Here is a 20,503-nt window from a genome sequence, read left to right on the forward strand (position 1 = left end):
TTACACCCCAGACAGGAAGTCAAATGTGGAGCTTGCACCCCAGACAGGAAGTCAAATGTGGAGCTTACACCCCAGACAGGAAGTCAAACTTGGAGCTTACACCCCAGACAGGAAGTCATACTTGGAGCTTACACCCCAGACAGGAGGTCATACTTGGAGCTTACACCCCAGACAGGAAGTCAAACGTGGAGCTTACACCTCAGACCTGGCCTTTGTTCTACCGACCGGAAGTTAGATTTGGAGCTTACACCCCAGACAGGAAGTCAAATGTGGAGCTTACACCCCAGACAGGAAGTCAAATGTGGAGCTTACACCCCAGACAGGAAGTCAAATGTGGAGCTTACACCCCAGACAGGAAGTCAAATGTGGAGCTTACACCCCAGACAGGAAGTCAAATGTGGAGCTTGCACCCCAGACAGGAAGTCAAACTTGGAGCTTACACCCCAGACAGGAAGTCATACTTGGAGCTTACACCCCAGACAGGAAGTCCTACTTGGAGCTTACACCCCAGACAGGAAGTCATACTTGGAGCTTACACCCCAGACAGGAGGTCATACTTGGAGCTTACACCCCAGACAGGAGGTCATACTTGGAGCTTACACCCCAGACAGGAAGTCAAACTTGGAGCTTACACCCCAGACAGGAAGTCATACTTGGAGCTTACACCCCAGACAGGAAGTCCTACTTGGAGCTTACACCCCAGACAGGAAGTCATACTTGGAGCTTACACCTCAGACTTGGCCCTTGCACTCAAGACAGTAAGGCAGACTTTTATTGGTGACAGACCGTAAATTAGCTATGATTTTGAGCATATCAAATAAGCATCTTTCATTCCGGTTTCAGTGCGAATTAAGTGCCGGGAGTTGGTAAAGAAGATTGCAATCTATAAGAACAGACTGGCCATTCAGATGCCAGAGAAGATCCTCATCTATGAGTTGTATTCTGAGGATGCCGCTGACATGCATTACCGAGTGAAGGAGAAAATCATTAAGAAGTTTGAATGCAATCTGCTGGTGGTGTGTTCACAGCATGTCATCGTGTGCCAGGTGAGGATTGCCTGCTGTACCATAGCCTAGACTGCTAAACCCATATGGAAGAAAAATATATTTGAAATACTACAATTTTAGCCATATTCAATATATTTCAATAAAAAAACAAACAAATATATATATATATATATATATATATATATATATATATATATATACACAACACACTGCATGTTGAAATGTGTTTTGTTACAACATATATGAAAAGTATTTTTAAAAATACATTTCAGATATACTGTATTTCTTTAAAAATACAAATCTACATTTTTGGAATGCATTTACAAATATATGTAAAAATATATATGTTAAAATGACTTATTATATGTTAAAAAAAATCTGAAGAAATATATTTAAAAATATATTTTTAAAAAATATATTCTTCAGATTTTTTTTTACCATGTAAAAAAAGTAATTATAACATATATATTTTTACATCTATTTGTAAATGCATTCCAAAAATGTAAATTTGTATTTTTAAAGAAATACAGTATATCTGAAATGTATGTTTAAAAATAGTTTTCATATATTTTGTAATAAAAACGCATTTCAAGTGTGTGTATTACAGGTACTTATATAGCGCCATCAGTTTACGCAGCACTTTACATATATATTGTACATTCACATCAGTCCCTAACCCTCAAGGGGCGTACAATCTAAGGTCCCTAACCCTCAAGGGGCGTACAATCTAAGGTCCCTGACCCTCAAGGGGCGTGCAATCTAAGGTCCCTGACCCTCAAGGGGCGTACAGTCTAAGGTCCCTAACCCTCAAGGGGCGTACAATCTAAATCTAACACTGGCTCTGAGGAAGAGGTACAACCTCGAAACGCGTCAGACACCAGCTATCCAGCGGTTCACAGTCCCCCACCAGACCACCTTTAGGGGTTCCTGGACCACTCTGCATCCCTTGCAACATTATTCTCATTTTGATCTAATTTTGTTTCTCTTGTGAGTATTTTACAATTTATAAATAAATCTCATTTTTTAAGGTAATGCACCAGGCCCGTGCTTCCTCTTTTTGTTTCTTACATACAGTTCTCTTTGGATTTCCCTGGTCCGTTGAGGGCAGCAAGGCTTGCATTCCTTTCTTAATTATGTGGGGATACTGACATTGTGGAGTTCACTGTCCAGCGCAGGAGCGCATGCATTTGGTTGCTCAATTCTTCTTTCCGTACAATCTAAGATCCCTAACTCACATTCATACATACACATACTAAGGCCAATTTAGACAGGAGCCAATTCACCTACCAGCATGTCTTTGTAGTTTGGGAGGAAACTGGAGTACCCGGAGGAAATCCACGCAGGCACAGGGAGAACATGCAAACTATTATAACTTTCTAATTAAACAAAAAGGCTGCAGTCCATTTAAATATATATACATGGATTGTCTGTCTGTCATATATAGATAGATAGAGATTAGATAGATAGATATAGATATATATATATCTATCTATATATCTATATATCTATATATATATATATATATATATATATACACAGTGGGGATCGAAAGTTTGGGCACCCCAGCTAAAAATGTGTATTAATGTGCATAAAGAAGCCAAGGAAAGATGGAAAAATCTCCAAAAGGCATCAAATTACAGATTAGACATTCTTATAATATGTCAACAAAAGTTAGATTTTATTTCCATCATTTACACTTTCAAAGTAACAGAAAACAAAAAATGGCGTCTGCAAAAGTTTGGGCACCCTGCAGAATTTATAGCATGCACTGCCCCCTTTGCCAAGCTGAGACCTGCCAGTGTCATGGATTGTTCTCAATCATCGTCTGGGAAGACCAGGTGATGTCAATCTCAAAGGTTTTAAATGCCCAGACTCATCTGACCTTGCCCCAACAATCAGCACCATGGGTTCTTCTAAGCAGTTGTCTAGAAAACTGAAACTGAAAATAGTTGATGCTCACAAAGCTGGAGAAGGCTATAAGAAGATAGCAAAGCGTTTTCAGATGTCAATATCCTCTGTTCGGAATGTAATTAAGAAATGGCAGTCATCAGGAACAGTGGAAGTTAAAGCAAGATCTGGAAGACCAAGAAAAATATCAGACAGAACAGCTCGCAGGATTGTGAGAAAAACAATTCAAAACCCACGTTTGACTGCACGATCCCTCCAGAAAGATCTGGCAGACACTGGAGTTGTGGTCACTATTCCACTATAAAGAGATACTTGTACAAATATGGTCTTCATGGAAGAGTCATCAGAAGAAAACCTCTTCTACGTCCTCACCACAAAAAGCATCGTTTGAACTTTGCAAATGAACATATAGACAAGCCTGATGCATTTTGGAAACAAGTTCTGTGGACCAATGAGGTTAAAATTGAACTTTTTGGCCGGAATGAGCAAAGGTATGTTTGGAGAAGAAGGGGCACAGAATTTAATGAAAAGAACCTCTGTCCAACTGTGAAGCATGGGGTTGGATCAATCATGCTTTGGGGTTGTGTTGCAGCCAGTGGCACAGGGAACATCTCACGAGTAGAAGGAAAAATGGATTCAATAAAATTTCAGCAAATTTTGGATGGTAACTTGATGCCATCTGTGAAAAAGCTGAAGTTAAAGAGAGGATGGCTTCTACAAATGGATAATGATCCTAAACACACCTCGAAGTCCACGGGGGATTACATCAAGAGGCGTAAACTGAAGGTTTTGCCATGGCCTTCACAATCTCCTGACCTCAACATCATTGAAAATCTATGGATAGACCTTAAAAGAGCCGTGCGTGACAGACAGCCCAGAAATCTCAAAGAACTGGAAGACTTTTGTAAGGAAGAATGGGCAAAGATACCTCAAACAAGAACTGAAAGACTCTTGGCTGGCTACAAAAAGCATTTACAAGCTGTGATACTTGCCAAAGGGGGCAGTACAAGATATTAACTCTGCAGGGGGCCCAAACTTTTGCAGACGCCATTTTTTTGTTTTCTGTTATTTTGAAAGTGTAAATGATGGAAATAAAATCTAACTTTTGTTGACATATTATAAGAATGTCTAATCTGTAATTTGATGCCTTTTGGAGATTTTTCCATCTTTCCTTGGCTTCTTTATGCACATTAATACAAATTTTTAGCTGGGGTGCCCAAACTTTCGATCCCCACTGTATATAGCCTCTCTGCAGACCCTGTATAATCTCGAGGCGTTGTGTTTGTCATATTAAAAAGTGATCTCTTTCCCTCCTGTCACAGGAGAAGCGGTTGCAGTGTTTGTCCTTTAAAGGTGTCAAAGAACGAGAATGGATGATGGAGTCTCTTATCCGCTACATCAAGGTGATTGGGGGCTCCTCTGGCAGAGAAGGCCTTTTAGTGGGTCTGAAGAATGGACAGGTAATGCCACTGAAACAATCATGGTATCGAATTTGTAACAATAGCTTGAAATTTAGCTGTCAGAAAATATTAAATGATGCCCATTGGGTGGACTCAACAAAGCTTTTGGATGTCAACTGATAATCTGACTGACAGTCCACATGCCTCACTACACACTACACGAGCAGAGCCTGCACATAAGCAGAGAAAGCACCTTTCCTACCTATATAGCCAGCTGTTTACCATAGAAAACACAGAGTTAACAGCCTTCCTTCATAGAAACAGAAAAGTGACGGCAGAAAAAAAGACAGAGTTGTCCATTGAGTGCACATTTTTTTTTTTTTGGGGGGGGGTTGTTTTGGATTGGGTTTTTTTGAGTATTGATCTATGCTTCCTTCTTTTTCTCTCAACTAAGCAAGGAGGGGGGAATATTGGGCGAGGGTAATCAGAGGGAGCTGCAGCAAAGGAGCTCCAACTCTCCTGCTCCGTATGCTACTAACTGTTTCCTCCTAGTTGAAAAAGGAGCTTGCACCCCATTAATTAAGAGCAGGCTCTGCTTTATATTCTCAGTTTAGGAAATTTGGAATAGGAATTTTGTTCATTCCCCTCATTGTGTATCGCACATCGTAAAAGACAAACCTGGCCTGGAATGGACATTTTAAAATATAAATTTAATTCTGTTTAGTGTCTTACCTGTAGTGTCAATGAACCCGGTGAGACTGCTATGCAGTGCAAATCTATTTCCGTAGCAAATAAAAAAAAAAAACTTTTAGTCATAGAAATCTTGGAGAGTGGGGCTGACACTGCAGATCTCTAGAAATGATTGTTCTCTGGTTTCCCTTCTGATTCATTGCTGTATAGGTGTTAAAGTTTGTTGTTTCAGAAAGTAGGGAAACCAGAGAACAATCCTTTATAGAGATCTGCAGTGGCAGCCCCACTCTCCAAGATTTCTATGACTAAAAGATTTTCTTATTTGGTACTGAAACAAATTTGCTGAATTGCATTATAAAATTAATGCGAAATCATCTTTTTTTTTTTATTAATGTAAAATGTGTGTATGTAAGGCTCATGGAGTGTGCTGTAAAGGCCTTTTTGAATTTACGTATTTCAGTTACCTAAATAACCATTAGATGGCGCAGTGTGACCTTTTTTTTTTTTTATAAATGTTTATTAATTTTCAACCAAATACAAATCACAATCACCTTCATAATTAAAAAGACATCCACACAATATCTTCCTATTAGCATAATTTATCTAATTCCCCATCCCTCCCCCCCCCCCCCCCCACTTTGCGTTTTCCCTTCTCCCCACTACACCAAACATTTCTATTATTTCTAATATCCATTTCAAGGGGTGTTACATCTTCATATATTTCACTTTTTCTCTATACTCTTCCCATTTTTTCCACTTTTTCTCTATACTCTTCCCATTTTTTCCACTTTTTCTCTATACTCTTCCCATTTTTTCCACTTTATATAATACATCTCCATCTTATCTACAGTCAGGTCCATAAATATTGGGACATGGACACAATTCTAACATTTTTGGCTCTATACACCACCACAATGGATTTGAAATGAAACGAACAAGATGTGCTTTAACTGCAGACTGTCAGCTTTAATTTGAGGGTATTTACATCCAAATCAGGTGAACGGTGTAGGAATTACAACAGTTTGCATATGTGCCTCCCACTTGTTAAGGGACCAAAAGTAATGGGACAGAATAATAATCATAAATCAAACTTTCACTTTTTAATACTTGGTTGCAAATCCTTTGCAGTCAATTACAGCCTGAAGTCTGGAACGCATAGACATCACCAGACGCTGGGTTTCATCCCTGGTGATGCTCTGCCAGGCCTCTCCTGCAACTGTCTTCAGTTCCTGCTTGTTCTTGGGGCATTTTCCCTTCAGTTTTGTCTTCAGCAAGTGAAATGCTCAATCGGATTCAGGTCAGGTGATTGACTTGGCCATTGCATAACATTCAGCTTCTTTCCCTTAAAAACCTCTTTGGTTGCTTTTGCAGTCTGCTTTGGGTCATTGTCCATCTGCACTGTGAAGCGTCCAATGAGTTGTGAAGCATTTGGCTGAATATGAGCCGATAATATTCCCGAAACACTTCACAATTCATCCGGCTGCTTTTGTCAGCAGTCACATCATCAATAAATACAAGAGAAGCAGTTCCATTGGCAGCCATACATGCCCACGCCATGACACTACCACCACCATGCTTCACTGATGAGGTGGTATGCTTAGGACCATGAGCAGTTCCTTCTCCATACTCTTCTCTTCCCATCACTCTGGTACAAGTTGATGTCGGTCTCATCTCTCCATAGGATGTTGTTCCAGAACTGTGAAGGCTTTTTTACATGTCGTTTGGCAAACTCTAATCTGGCCTTCCTGTTTTTGAGGCTCACCAATGGTTTCCATCTTGTGGTGAACCCTCTGTATTCACTCTGGTGAAGTCTTCTCTTGATTGGTGACTTTGACACACATACACCTACCTCCTGGAGAGTGTTCTTGATCTGGCCAACTGTTGTGAAGGGTGTTTTCTTCACCAGGGAAAGAATTCTTCGGTCATCCACCACAGTTGTTTTCCGTGGTCTTCCGGGTCTTTTGGTGTTGCTGAGCTCACCGGTGCGTTCCTTCTTTTTAAGAATGTTCCAAACAGTTGTTTTGGCCACGCCTAATGTTTTTGCTATCTCTCTGATGGGTTTGTTTTGTTTTTTCAGCCTAATGATGGCTTCACTGATAGTGACAGCTCTTTGGATCTCATCTTGAGAGTTGACAGCAACAGATTCCAAATGCAAGTAGCACACTTGAAATGAACTCTGGACCTTTTATCTGCTCATTGTAATTGGGATAATGAGGGAATAACACACACCTGGCCATGGACAGCTGAGAAGCCAATTGTCCCATTACTTTTGGTCCCTTAACAAGTGGGAGGCACATATGCAAACTGTTGTAATTCCTACACCGTTCACCTGATTTGGATGTAAATACCCTCAAATTAAAGCAGACAGTCTGCAGTTAAAGCACATTTTGTTTGTTTCATTTCAAATCCATTGTGGTGGTGTATAGAGCCAAAAATACTAGAATTGTGTCCATGTCCCAATATTTATGGACCTGACTGTATATGCATATAATACAATCTTTCCGTCCCACAAATCTGATTCATTCTAACCATCCAATCCTCCTCTGTCGGCACCTCCTTTTTTTTTCCAAAACCTAGGTATCAGACTCTTCGCTGCACTCAAAAGTGCCACATCCCCAAATCCTTGTATAATCTCACTGGAATCTCTGTGATATGGAGAAGACATAGCTCTGGGTCTAATCTAATATTAATTTCAGTAATTTTCCTTACTAAATAAACTATTTTCCGCCAAAACACTTGTATTCTTGAACCAAAACACTTGTATTCGTGAACGCGCAGTGTGGCCTTTTAACCCTTTGAGGACCATAAGATTACGGAACGCCAAAGGAATCAATTATTTGTTTTTAAAGTTCGTACACTTCAGTTGCTGTAACTAAGCCATTTCATGAAATAATTGGCAAAAAGCTAGATCCATTTGTTAACAACTAATATTTTGACTCAAACCAAAAAAAAAAAAAAGTATTTTAAGTTCTTAATCAGATGATACAGGCAATTAAAAACATGGGACAAATACGTCCCTTGGTCCTCAAAGGGTTAACTGTTGTCATTTGCTGGAGGATTTAAAGAGCTGTGGCTCAGCTGGACAGTTTATTTAACAAGCCTGCTTGTCACCTCTGTTTCCATAGCACAGGTTTATATGCGTGCTAATATTTTCTTGTACAAGACCCCTTCATGATCCCTTTTAGTACGCTTTCCTTCACATCTACTAAATGTTTTCCTGGTCTATTTCATCTCCCTTGTTATCAGATCTGCGGTAGAATTCTTTAGGGTCACCCTGAACGACAGTGAACCACACAGACAATCAACTATGTAGCAGCCAATTTGCGGACGGTTGTGTAAAACGCATTTCATTCACCCTCTCCTCTTTTCTTCTTTTTATGTTTTTCATCAGATCCTGAAGATTTTTGTGGACAACCTCTTTGCCATCACCCTTCTCAAACAGACCACATCCGTGCGGTGTCTGGACATGAGCGCTAGTCGCAACAAGCTCGCCGTAGTGGATGAAAACAACATGTGTCTCGTGTATGACATCACAACAAAAGATCTCTTGTTCCAGGTTGGGAGGAGAATTTGTTATCTCTGTGGTTCAGCACTGTTAGGCAGGCCATACATGGGTCGAATTCCAAACAAATTTTCTTTAGAAAAGCAGACATTTTGTGTGTTTTGTAAGCCGATGGTACCACATTTGATTTCAAAATTCGACCAACCGAGCCTTCAATTTCTCCTCCTGTTGCTACAGAAAAGAATTTTCGTGGCCAAGAATTTTCTTTCCAGGTCACAACTCGCGGCTCGTTTCTTTTTCGATTACATTTCTCGCACGATTCTCCCATCATTGATTAGAAATTCCTTTGTTTTTAAAAAAAAATGTGCAACATGTCTGATCACTCAAATTTGACACTCGAAAATCGGCCGAAATTCGAACCAAAATTCTTAGAAAAGTTTTTTGAAAGAAAATTCTTTTCGGAATTTGACCCGTGTATGGCCGGCTTTAAGAAAATCCGTTCAGAGTTCGACCCGTGTATGACCGGCTTTATGCAGGCCATACATGCGTCTAATTCTGAACAAGTTTTCTTTAGAAAATTGGAAATTTCGTGCATTTTGTACTCCAATGGCGCCAGCATTGATTTTAAACCAAGCCTTCAATTTCATATCGTGTTGCTATCGAAAAGAATTTTCATGGCCAAGAATTTTCTTTTCTTTCCAGGTCACAGCTCATGTTTTTGTTTCTTTTTCAATTACATTTCTCGCCCGATTCTCCCAACATTGATTCGAAATTCGTTTGTTTTTCAAAAAATTTCCAACACACCCGGTCACTCAAATTCGATGGTCACATGAAAATCGGCTGTTTCTGTGACCCACTAATGGTGCGAAATTCAAACGAAAATTCTTAGAAAAGATTTTTGAAAGAAAATTCTTTCAGAATTCGACCTGTTAGGGCTGGCCTAAATCCTTACCAGTAAGAGGTACAATGTGTACCCCTCTCCTTATTTTTTATTTTTTTTGCCCTGGCATTGTGTAGCAGAACAAGCATGTCATACTTACCTGCTCTGTGTAATGGTTTTGCACAGAGCAGCCCCAATCCTCCTCTTTGGAGATCCCCCATCAGTGCTCTCAACTCCTCTTCTCCATGTGCTGCCATAGGAAGCCACTGTCTATGGTGGCACGCAAGTGGGCTCGCTCTCGACCTTGCTGTCTGTTTCTACTTTCATTTATCTTAGGAGGGCCTTTCCCTTTTTGATGTACATTTGATTCAAATTCGGCTAAACATACAGAATAATACAGCTCACTAGCAAAGACTTGATGCTTATTTATTTAGTGTAAGCATTTATTTAGCGCCAGCAATTTACACAGCTCTATACACACTATCCACTTGCAGACCAGCGACGTACCCGTGTGTCACTGGATTTTTGGCGGTTATACCGGGATGATGTCTGCAGCTGCAAGCATTATCCCAGTATAGTTTTTTTAGAGCCAACGGTCGGCTTTCTTGTAAAAGCAATCCAAGACACTAATTAGCTGCTGGGTGGCTTTTACAAGCAACGGGATGGGATGTCACCTCGCCCCCGCAACTTTCTGCGGCTGTCTTGGGTTCGCTGTCCCACAGGGATACCCAAGCAATCAACTGGCGCTTCCGTCGGCTTATCATAGAGGCAAACAGAGGTTGGATCAGCTCTGATCGCCTCTATGATGTAAGAAACTGGAAGTAAGAATTCATCACTTCTGGTTTTCCCGGATGTAAACAGCGCCATTTTTAAAATGTTAAAGCATATGATTACACCAATCATGGTGCGATCAAATGCTTTCAAGGGCAGAGGTGAGATTTGGTGTCTAATAAACCACAGATCTCTCCCTGTATAGTGTACTTGTCATAGCCAATTGTTATCACAGGAGAAGTTTATATTCCCTGTGATAACAAAAAAAGTGGTTAAAAGAAAATTGAAGCAACAATGAAAAATAAATATATTATTATTATACAGGATTTATGGCGCCAACAGTATACTCAGCGCTGTACAATATATGGGAGACAATACAGCAACAATATAGTTCAATACAAGAGGGTTAGGAGGGCCCTGATCCTGGGAGCTTACAATCTAGGAGATAATAACTTTAAAAAAATTAAAGCACCCCCGTGCGAATGTCGGTCGGTCCCGTACTGTCAGGGCAGGGCTGTGGAACGGACAGGTAGGCCTAGTGGCAGGGTAACGCACTGGCTGACGACAACCACCACCAACAGACTGCAGTCCCTCAGGGCGCGGAGTCTAAGTCCCAGGCTGCCCTTCACCAGGGCCCCTGATGGTGGGGATGGACTTGACGCAACCAGGGACCAGGTCGCGGCCCCCGAGACACCCCAGCTGCGGTAATGGCCGCCGCCAATGGCGTGTAGTTGGTGAGAATGACAATAGCGTAGTCAGACAAGCCGGGTCAATAACAACGGGACAAAACAGTACAGAACAGTAGACAGAGAATCACAGGTCACGGGCCGGGTTCAGCAACAGAAGGTCAGATCAAAGGGAAACACAGAGAATGGTCTTAGTCACAAGCCGAGTCAGAATACCAGAAGAGTCACGAGCGTATACACAGAGCTGTAGCAAGACAAAGACACAAGACACAAGTGCAAAGAGCATGTGCAGATCCCAGGCTTATATGTACTCAGCCACACCCCTCTGGGGGATGGACCTCAGAGACCTGAAGGCATAAAAGATTCCCATCATGCTCAGCAGAAATCCAAGATGGATGCTAGCACATGGAGTAACATAACCTCTGGGAAAAGGTAGGACCTTGACACGTACTCACGCAAACAGCGTTCATCCTACACATGTGAGGTAGCACCGTGAACGTCAGATCGAGTGCAATATTTCTAACACCAGACCTCCTGTGCAAATGTAAAGTGGTAAACTGTAAATTTTTTTAAAGCGTCACCTATGGGTAATGAAATGTATGCCACTTGTTGCCGTTGCACAGATATGCGCAATTTTAAAACATGACATGTTTGGTATCTATTTACTCGGTGTAACATAGTTTTCCATTTTTTTTAAACAATTGGGTTTTATATTGTGTTTTTGTGCATTAAAATTCAAGAAAGTGTATTTTTTTTCCCAAAAAAATTGTGTTTTTGTGCAGTAAAATTCAAATTTTTATGTCACGCGCAAATACCGCGTGACATAAAAAAAATCGCAACACCCATTTTATTCTCTAGGGCCTCTGCTTTATAAAAAAAATATATAATGTTTGGAATTCGAAGTAAAAACCAAAAATAAAAAAAATAATTTTTACATGGAAACAAAACGTGTCAGAAAAAGGCCTAGTCTTCTAGTGGCTATTCATTCACATTGGTCCCTGATCTCAAGGAGCTTACAATCTAAGGTCCCGATCTCATATGTATACATACATATAGACACATACACATGCATACTACGGTCAATATAGACAAGAGCCAGTTAACCTTCCAGCATGTCGTTGGAGAGTTTGAGGACAAAAAGGAGCACCTGGAGGAATCCACACAACCACCGGGAGAACTCCATGCAGAGACTCTCCTGGCCGAATACAAACCAAGGACTCCAATGCTGCCAGGAAGAAGTGTGAGCCACTGTGTTGAACGTTTTATTTATTGATATTGTTAGACTTTCATTTTATTCCATTTTTCTTTTAGGAGCCCAATGCCAACAGTGTAGCCTGGAACACGCAGTGTGAGGACATGGTTTGCTTTTCAGGAGAAGGGTACCTGAATATCAAAGCCAGTAACTTCCCCGTTCACCAACAGAAACTGCAGGGCTTTGTTGTAGGCTACAATGGATCAAAGATCTTCTGCCTGCATGTCTACTCCATGTCTTCTGTAGATGTGCCGCAAGTAAGTTACAGACTTTCTACTGTCTCGGTTTTCTTTTGCCATATACTGTATGTATTACTGTATAGTAGATGTCTAAAGAGAGCCAAAAGGGCACTTTTCTGCCTCTCTTCCATGACTTTGCAGGAGCATGTGCAAAAACATACAAGTACACTTTTAATTTATTTATTTCAGGTACTTGTATAGCGCCGTCAATGTACGCAGCACTTTACATATATATTGTACATTCACATCAGTCCCTACCCTCAAGGGGCGTACAATCTAAGGTCCCTAACCCTCAAGGGGTGTACAATCTAAGGTCCCTAACCCTCAAGGGGTGTACAATCTGAGGTCCCTAACCCTCAAGGGGCGTACAATCTAAGGTCCCTAACCCTCAAGGGGCGTACAATCTAAGGTCCCTAACCCTCAAGGGGTGTACAATCTAAGGTCCCTGACCCTCAAGGGGCGTACAATCTAAGGTCCCTAACCCTCAAGGGGCGTACAATCTAAGGTCCCCAACCCTCAAGGGGCGTACAATCTAAGGTCCCTAACCCTCAAGGGGGGTACATTCTAAGGTCCCTAACCCTCAAGGGGCATACAATCTAAGGTCCCTAACCCTCAAGGGGCGTACAATCTAAGGTCCCTAACCCTCAAGGGGCGTACAATCTAAGGTCCCTAACCCTCAAGGGGCGTACAATCTAAGGTCCCTAACCCTCAAGGGGCGTACAATCTAAGATCCCTAACCCTCAAGGGGCGTACAATCTAAGGTCCCTAACTCTCAAGGGGCGTACAATCTAAGGTCCCTAACTCTCAAGGGGCGTACAATCTAAGGTCCCTAACCCTCAAGGGGCGTACAATCTAAGGTCCCTAACCCTCAAGGGGCGTACAATCTAAGATCCCTAACCCTCAAGGGGCGTACAATCTAAGGTCCCTAACCCTCAAGGGGCGTACAATCTAAGGTCCCTAACTCTCCAGGGGCATACAGTCTAAGGTCCCTAACCCTCGAGGGGCGTACAATCTAAGGTCCCTAACCCTCGAGGGGCGTACAATCTAAGGTCCCTAACCCTCAAGGGGCGTACAATCTAAGGTCCCTAACCCTCAAGGGGCGTACAATCTAAGGTCCCTAACCCTCAAGGGGCGTACAATCTAAGGTCCCTAACCCTCAAGGGGCGTACAATCTAAGGTCTCTAACCCTCAAGGGGCGTACAATCTAAAGTCCCTAACCCTCAAGGGGCGTACAATCTAAGGTCCCTAACCCTCAAGGGGCGTACAATCTAAGGTCCCTAACTCACATTCATACATACACATACTAGGGACAATTTAGACAGGAGCCAATTCACCTACCAGCATGTCTTTGGTGTGTGGGAGGAAACCCACACAGGCACAGGGAGAACATGCAAACTCCAGGCAGGTGGTGCCATAGTTGGGATTCTAATCAACGACCCGAGTACTGCCAGGCGGGAGTGCTAACCATTTAGCCACTGTGTACATCAACCCACTGTGACCTGGAAAGAAGCTTGGAGCACTGATCCAAGGAAATGCTCTTCCCCTGGTGCTCAGGAATAGTGAATCCACTCATCCAGTAGTGACAAACTTGTAAACATTGGGGATGCCCCACCCATCTGTGACTAAGCCCCAGTGGGAAGGACGAAATGCGTCGGGAGGGGGATGGGCGGGGTTTGTGGAGAAGCCCTGGTTTGAGGCCACTTATAATTTCTCCTACTTTTCATGTGCTGGTCAGGAGAGCGACGTCCCCGATGTTTATACTTTACCCAGCAATAACTCGGGCTCCTGGTGACAAAGTGAAACTAATTTGGAGAATGGGCCCGACAAGGAATATGCAAGAACCCCCAGCAGGGGTTCCTGGCAATTAGCTGCAGGAGGTAGCCCCATTGAAAGCAATAGGAGGCTGCCAGTTCCTATAGCTAATCATGGCTGCTTGCATATAATTGCTCGTGCAGTAATCACCTTGGAGTGATCAGTCCCTAGTCACTGAGGGGGAGATTTACTAACACTGGAGCACTCAGGATCTGGTGCAGCTGTGTATGGTAGCCAATCCACTTCTAACTTCAGCTTGTTCAGTTAACCCCTTGGCGCCAGCGCCTTCCGGCCCTTTAAGGGTTTCAGAAGCCGGGAGGCAGGGCAGGGTTTTAAGGTCATGTGACCGCTGTGATTCGCCGTCAAGGCCGTCACATGATCGGGAAAGGTCCCAATCGAAAGAGGAGATCGGGACCTTTCCGTAAGTACCGGACACGTGTGCTGGGAGTGCGCAGGGCACGCACTCTCAGCACATCTGTTTTTGTTAATTGCACACAGATGTGTGGCCGCTCGGCGTCAAGGCCCAGACGCCGGGAGGCCGCACATTTGTGTGCAGCCAGCGTGAAGAGGTTAAGCCTTGATAATTAAGCAGGCCATACGTGGGTCGAATTCCGAATGATTCTTCGATCGAAAACATCGTTCTGTAATCCGATGGTGCCACCAGCGATGTTCGAAAATCGGTCGTTTTTCCCGAATTTTCAAGCATGCCCCATGAATGAAATGGGGAGGAACCACAAAATTCGTCCGGTGCCATTGCCCCACTAACAGAGCGAAAATCGGCCGATTATTCTTAGGTTTGATTTTCGATCGAAAAATCGTTCGAAAATCGACCCATGTATGGCCGGCCTGGAAGCTGAAGATTTCTGTGCAGAGCTGCACTAGATTTTGCACCATGCAGTTTTAGTAAATAACCCCCAAACTGAGCCCAGGGCTGATAACTCACAGGTGATCACTATATCCGGTCTCCCCGAACCCTGCATTCACTATATCCGCTCTCCCCGGACCCCGCATTCACTATATCTGCTCTCCCCGGACCCTACATTCACTATATCTGCTCTCCCCGGACCCTGCATTCACTATATCTGCTCTCCCCGGACCTCGCATTCACTATATCTGCTCTCCCCGGACCCTGCATTCACTATATCTGGTCTCCCCGGACCCTGCATTCACTATATCTGGTCTCCCCGGACCCTGCATTCACTATATCCGCTCTCCCCGGACCCTGCAATCACTATATCTGCTCTCCCCGGACCCTGCATTCACTATATCTGGTCTCCCCAGACCCCGCATTCACTATATCCGGTCTCCCTGGACCCTGCATTCACTATATCCGGTCTCCCTGGACCCTACATTCACTATATCCGCTCTCCCCGGACCCCGCATTCATTATATCTGCTCTCCCCGGACCCCGCATTCATTATATCCGGTCTCCCCGAACCCTGCATTCACTATATCTGGTCTCCCCGGACCCCGCATTCACTATATCCAGTCTCCCTGGACCCTACATTCACTATATCCTCTCTCCCCGGACCCCGCATTCATTATATCTGGTCTCCCCGGACCCCGCATTCACTATATCTGGTCTCCCTGGACCCTGCATTCACTATATCTGCTCTCCCTGGACTCTGCATTCACTATATCTGGTGTTCCCGGACTCAACACTCACTATATCTACTCTCCCCAGAACATGCATTCACTATATCTGGTCTCCTACAGTACACAGAACATGGAAATGCAATTATTTTAGTAAATCTAAACTGCTTTTTCTCATCAGCAATATATAGCAGTCATGTGACTTCTATCAGTGTCCAGCACTGCACCAGTTAAAGCTTGTAGGAGGAGTTTTCATTCTGCTCTGACTGTCCTGTGAGGCTGCATAACCCCTGACCCTCTGCCTGGACAGTGTTGATTGGCCCTGTGCCGATCACATGCACTCTTCCAAAGTAAAAGTTAAAAAAAAATCCTGTATAGCCATACACACTAAACTGAGCATGTGCAGAGTGACACCTAGAGCTCTGTACTATCAGCAGATGGATTGGGGACTGTATAAGAAGGGGGCGGATCAGAGAAGACAGAATCAAACAGCCTTTTTACACAATGCGGAGGTTTAACCCCTTAGGTTCCACAGTGAGTATAACCAGCATGCTTTACTGCATCTACAGACTGATTGTACTGTTGGGGGTTTAGTAACACTTCAAGGGCAGTCCAAGCTGGTTCTTTGTGTCCATATAAACACAGAGTGTGGCTCAGCTCCACTCTCCCTGTACACTGGCTGTGATTGACAGCAATGGGAGCCAGTGGCTCCCTCTGCTGTCTCTGAGCCATTGACGAGGGAGGGAGCTGGGAGAGCCACTGCTCTCATGCGCAGTGCTGGATTGGGATCAGGGTCAGATAGGTATTGGGGGAGGGGGGAAGGGGAGCACAGAAGGGTAGTTTTTTGTTTGTTTTTTTTTTTGTTTTTTTTTACCTCCGTGCATAGAATGCATGAAGGTAAACACCTCCAGCCTTTAGGAGCACTTTAAATGTGATTTCTGTGTTTTATGTACAGGTATGGCAGCATGAACAGCCTCGGGGGAATGTCGTTTATTTCCTCCCACTGATTGGGAGTAATGTAGACACATATCTGTTCTTCACAGATTAATATTCTTCTCACTGTCTTCTCCCAAACCTCTCCTTCTCCCCCCCCCCCCCCCCCCCACAGTCTGCTCCGATGTATCAGTACCTAGAGAGGAAGATGTTCCGAGAAGCCTACCAGATTGCCTGCCTCGGGGTCACTGACCTGGACTGGAAGGAGCTGGCGATGGAGGCGTTAGAGGGGCTGGATTTTGAGACTGCTAAAAAGGTGACAATGTGTTTCCTGTTTTCACGGGATGCTTAGCCTTGGTGTGATCTCTCTGCTCACGGTTCATTCCTCAGTGGAGGGTCCCAGCACTTCCTGTCATTCACAGGGTCATCCTGTCTGGGGCTGGAGTGTAAAACTGCTGACACCGACAGCCATTCACTGCTAGCGCACTGCAAAGTAATTGGTGTGCAAACGTTATCATGAAAGTTTGTAGGTGGATCCTTCTGTCTCTACTAACTCTTCTACATATTATTATTATACAGGATTTATATATTATTATTATACAGGATTTATATTATTATTATTATTATTATACAGGATTTATGGCGCCAACAGTTTGCTCAGCGCTTTACAATATAACGGGAGACAATACAGCAACAATACAGTTCAATACAAGAGGGATAGGAGGGCCCTGATCCTGGGAGCTTACAATCTAGGAGGGAGGGGCTAGTGGTACAAAAGGTAATAACTGTGGGGGATGGACTGGTAGGAGGAATGGAAGATTCCATTATTAGCTGAAGGCAGGATAGGCTTCCCTGAAAAGATAGGTTTTCAGAGAATGCATAAAAGTGAGCAGAATAGGCGATAGTCTGATTATATTGGGGTAGAGAGTTCCAGAGGATGGGGGAGGATCTGGAGAAGTCCTGGAGATGAGCATGGGAGGAAAAGACAAGAGAGCTAGAGAGAAGGAGGTCACGGGAGGAGCGGAGAGGACGGTTTGGGTGATATTTGGAGACAAGATCGGTGATGTAATTTGGGGCGGAGTTATAAATGGCTTTATATGTTATTGGTAATGTTTTGAATTTTATTCGTTGGGCAATGGGAAGCCAGTGGAGGGATTGGCAGAGAGGGATGGAGGACACTGAGTGCAGGGATTGGCAGAGAGGGATGGAGGACACTGAGTGCAGGGATTGGCAGAGAGGGATTGAGGACACTGAGTGGAGGCCAGTGGAGGGATTGAGGACACTGAGTGGAGGCCAGTGGAGGGATTGGCAGAGAGGGATGGAGGCCACTGAGTGGAGGTCAGTGGAGGGATTGGCAGAGAGGGGTGGAGGACACTTAGTGGAGGCCAGTGGAGGGATTGGCAGAGAGGGGTGGAGGACACTGAGTGGAGGGATTGGCAGAGAGGGGTGGAGGTCAGTGGAGGGATTGACAGAGAGGGGTGGAGGACATTGGAGGGATTGGCAGAGAGGGGTGGAGGACACTGAGTGGAGGGATTGGCAGAGAGGGGTGGAGGACACTGAGTGGAGGGATTGGCAGAGAGGGGTGGAGGACACTGAGTGGAGGGATTGGCAGAGAGGGGTGGAGGTCAGTGGAGGGATTGACAGAGAGGGGTGGAGGACATTGGAGGGATTGGCAGAGAGGGGTGGAGGACACTGAGTGGAGGGATTGGCAGAGAGGGGTGGAGGACACTGAGTGGAGGGATTGGCAGAGAGGGATGGCAGAAAACATAAATCAACTATATAAAGGTCTTACTGCATTCGTTTTTCTAAAGCTGTACTATGATGTGCTATTTGCTTTGTCTCATATTTTCCTTTCCTTATTGCAGGCCTTTATTCGTGTGCGAGACCTTCGCTACCTGGAACTGATCAACAGCATTGAGGTAACCAGCAATGTGTGTCCTGCTCCTTGTAATGTAGTTTCTTTTTACATATATTAAAAAAATCATATAATATGCTTAGAAACATTTATTAATATACACATTATATACAGACAACAATGTATGCAGTGCTCTACTTTCTGTACATTCTCATCAGTCCCTGCTAAGTCCACTAAGGTCTCTATCTCACATACTAGGGACAATTTAGACAGGAGCCAGTTAATCTACCAGCATGTCTTTGACGTGTGTAAGGATACTGGAATACTCAGAGGACACGCACTTAAGCCCATAGAGAGGATGTAAACTCCATGCAGATAGTGTGCAGGCCAAAACCTGAAATGAGGACCCTGCAAGGGAATGGTCCACTAAGCCATTGTGCTTCCCCTCAAATTCTTTCTTTCTTTCTGTCTTTCTTTCTTTCTTTCTTTTTCTCTTTCTTTCTTTCTTTTTCTCTTTCTCTTTCTTTCTTTTTCTCTTTCTCTTTCTTTCTTTCTTTCTTTCTTTTTCTCTTTCTTTCTTTCTTTCGTTTATCTTTCTTTCTTTCTTTCGTTTATCTTTCTTTCTTTCTTTCTTTCTTTTTCTCTTTCTTTCTTTCTTTTTCTCTTTCTTTCTTTCTTTCTTTCTTTCTTTCTTTCTTTCTTTCTTTTTCTCTTTCTTTCTTTCTTTCTTTCTTTCTTTCTTTTTCTCTTTCTTTCTTTCTTTTTCTCTTTCTTTCTTTCTTTCTTTCTTTTTCTCTTTTTCTCTTTTTCTCTTTCTTTCTTTCTTTCTTTCTTTCTTTTTCTCTTTTTCTCTTTTTTTCTTTCTTTCTTTCTTTTTCTCTTTTTCTCTTTCTTTCTTTCTTTTTCTCTTATTCTCTTTATTTCTTTCTTTCTTTCTTTTTCTCTTTTTCTCTTTCTTTCTTTCTTTCTTTTTCTCTTTTTCTCTTTCTTTCTTTCTTTCTTTCTTTCTTTTTCTCTTTCTTTCTTTCTTTCTTTTTCTCTTTCTTTCTTTCTTTCTTTCTTTCTTTCTTTTTCTCTTTTTCTCTTTCTTTCTTTCTTTTTCTCTTTCTTTCTTTTTCTCTTTCTTTCTTTCTTTTTCTCTTTCTTTCTTTTTCTCTTTCTTTCTTTCTTTTTCTCTTTCTTTCTTTCTTTTTCTCTTTCTTTCTTTTTCTCTTTCTTTCTTTTTCTCTTTCTTTCTTTCTTTTTCTCTTTCCTTCCTTCCTTCCTTCCTCCCTCCATTTCAGCCTTAAAGTGGTTGTAAACCTCTGAAATGTAATATGAACAAAGCATATTCTTCTGTAGTGTGTACTTAATCCAGTCCAATTCTCAATCAAAAACAATTAGTGAGATTTCTCTCTTCGGTTTCCTTTTTCTGATATCTGCATGAATCACTTCTGATGAAGGTTATACAGACTCCGAAAGATGCAGGGGGACTGGAGAGGGGTGCTCCAACACACCGCCTGCAATTGACAGTCTCAGCTGTGCATGTTTCCCTATGAGACTGTAGAGCAGACCTGGGCATATTGCAGCCCCAGGGCCACATCTGACCCTTTGTCTATACCTATCCGGTCCTCGATACCTCTACTGTCAGCATGGCTCTCTATGTCTCAGTGAGGAAGCTGACAGGCACAGAGAGGCACGCTGACAGATGTCCATGTGGAGAGCTGCAAGAACTGGAAGGAGAGAGCCTGAGCAGCTGATCGGTACAGCGGGGAGGATTGGATCTGGTGGGAGAGTGTTGCCCAGAAGACATCCCGACACTCTCCCGCCTATCCGGCCAAGTTCTTCCATTGTCAGCTCCTGCACGCTGCAAACCCCAAGAGCCGTGCGCTTGTTCTGCACTCCTCCAGGTCAGGATCTGCAGAAATGTTCTATCTCCTCCTCACCGCCTGATTTAACCCTTCAATGCCTCACTATTATGCTGCAATCGCATGAA

General features: G+C 43.2%; 1 protein-coding gene across 1 annotated transcript in view; it reads left to right on the forward strand.

Moving 5' to 3' along the window:
* The window catches only part of IFT122 (intraflagellar transport 122), a 135,756-nt gene that overhangs the window by 32,572 nt on the left and 82,681 nt on the right, over positions 1 to 20,503 (forward strand). Inside the window, exons 11-16 of the mRNA XM_089663342.1 lie at positions 844 to 1,046; positions 4,238 to 4,375; positions 8,397 to 8,561; positions 12,156 to 12,353; positions 16,849 to 16,989; positions 18,539 to 18,592. Coding sequence (XP_089519468.1) covers positions 844 to 1,046; positions 4,238 to 4,375; positions 8,397 to 8,561; positions 12,156 to 12,353; positions 16,849 to 16,989; positions 18,539 to 18,592 — 899 coding nt within the window. The remainder of the gene's footprint in view (positions 1 to 843; positions 1,047 to 4,237; positions 4,376 to 8,396; positions 8,562 to 12,155; positions 12,354 to 16,848; positions 16,990 to 18,538; positions 18,593 to 20,503) is intronic.

The sequence above is a fragment of the Staurois parvus genome, unplaced genomic scaffold (assembly GCF_062004578.1).
Source record: "Staurois parvus isolate SC_StPar_1 unplaced genomic scaffold, SC_StPar_1.0 ptg001670l, whole genome shotgun sequence".
NCBI lineage: Eukaryota > Metazoa > Chordata > Amphibia > Anura > Ranidae > Staurois > Staurois parvus.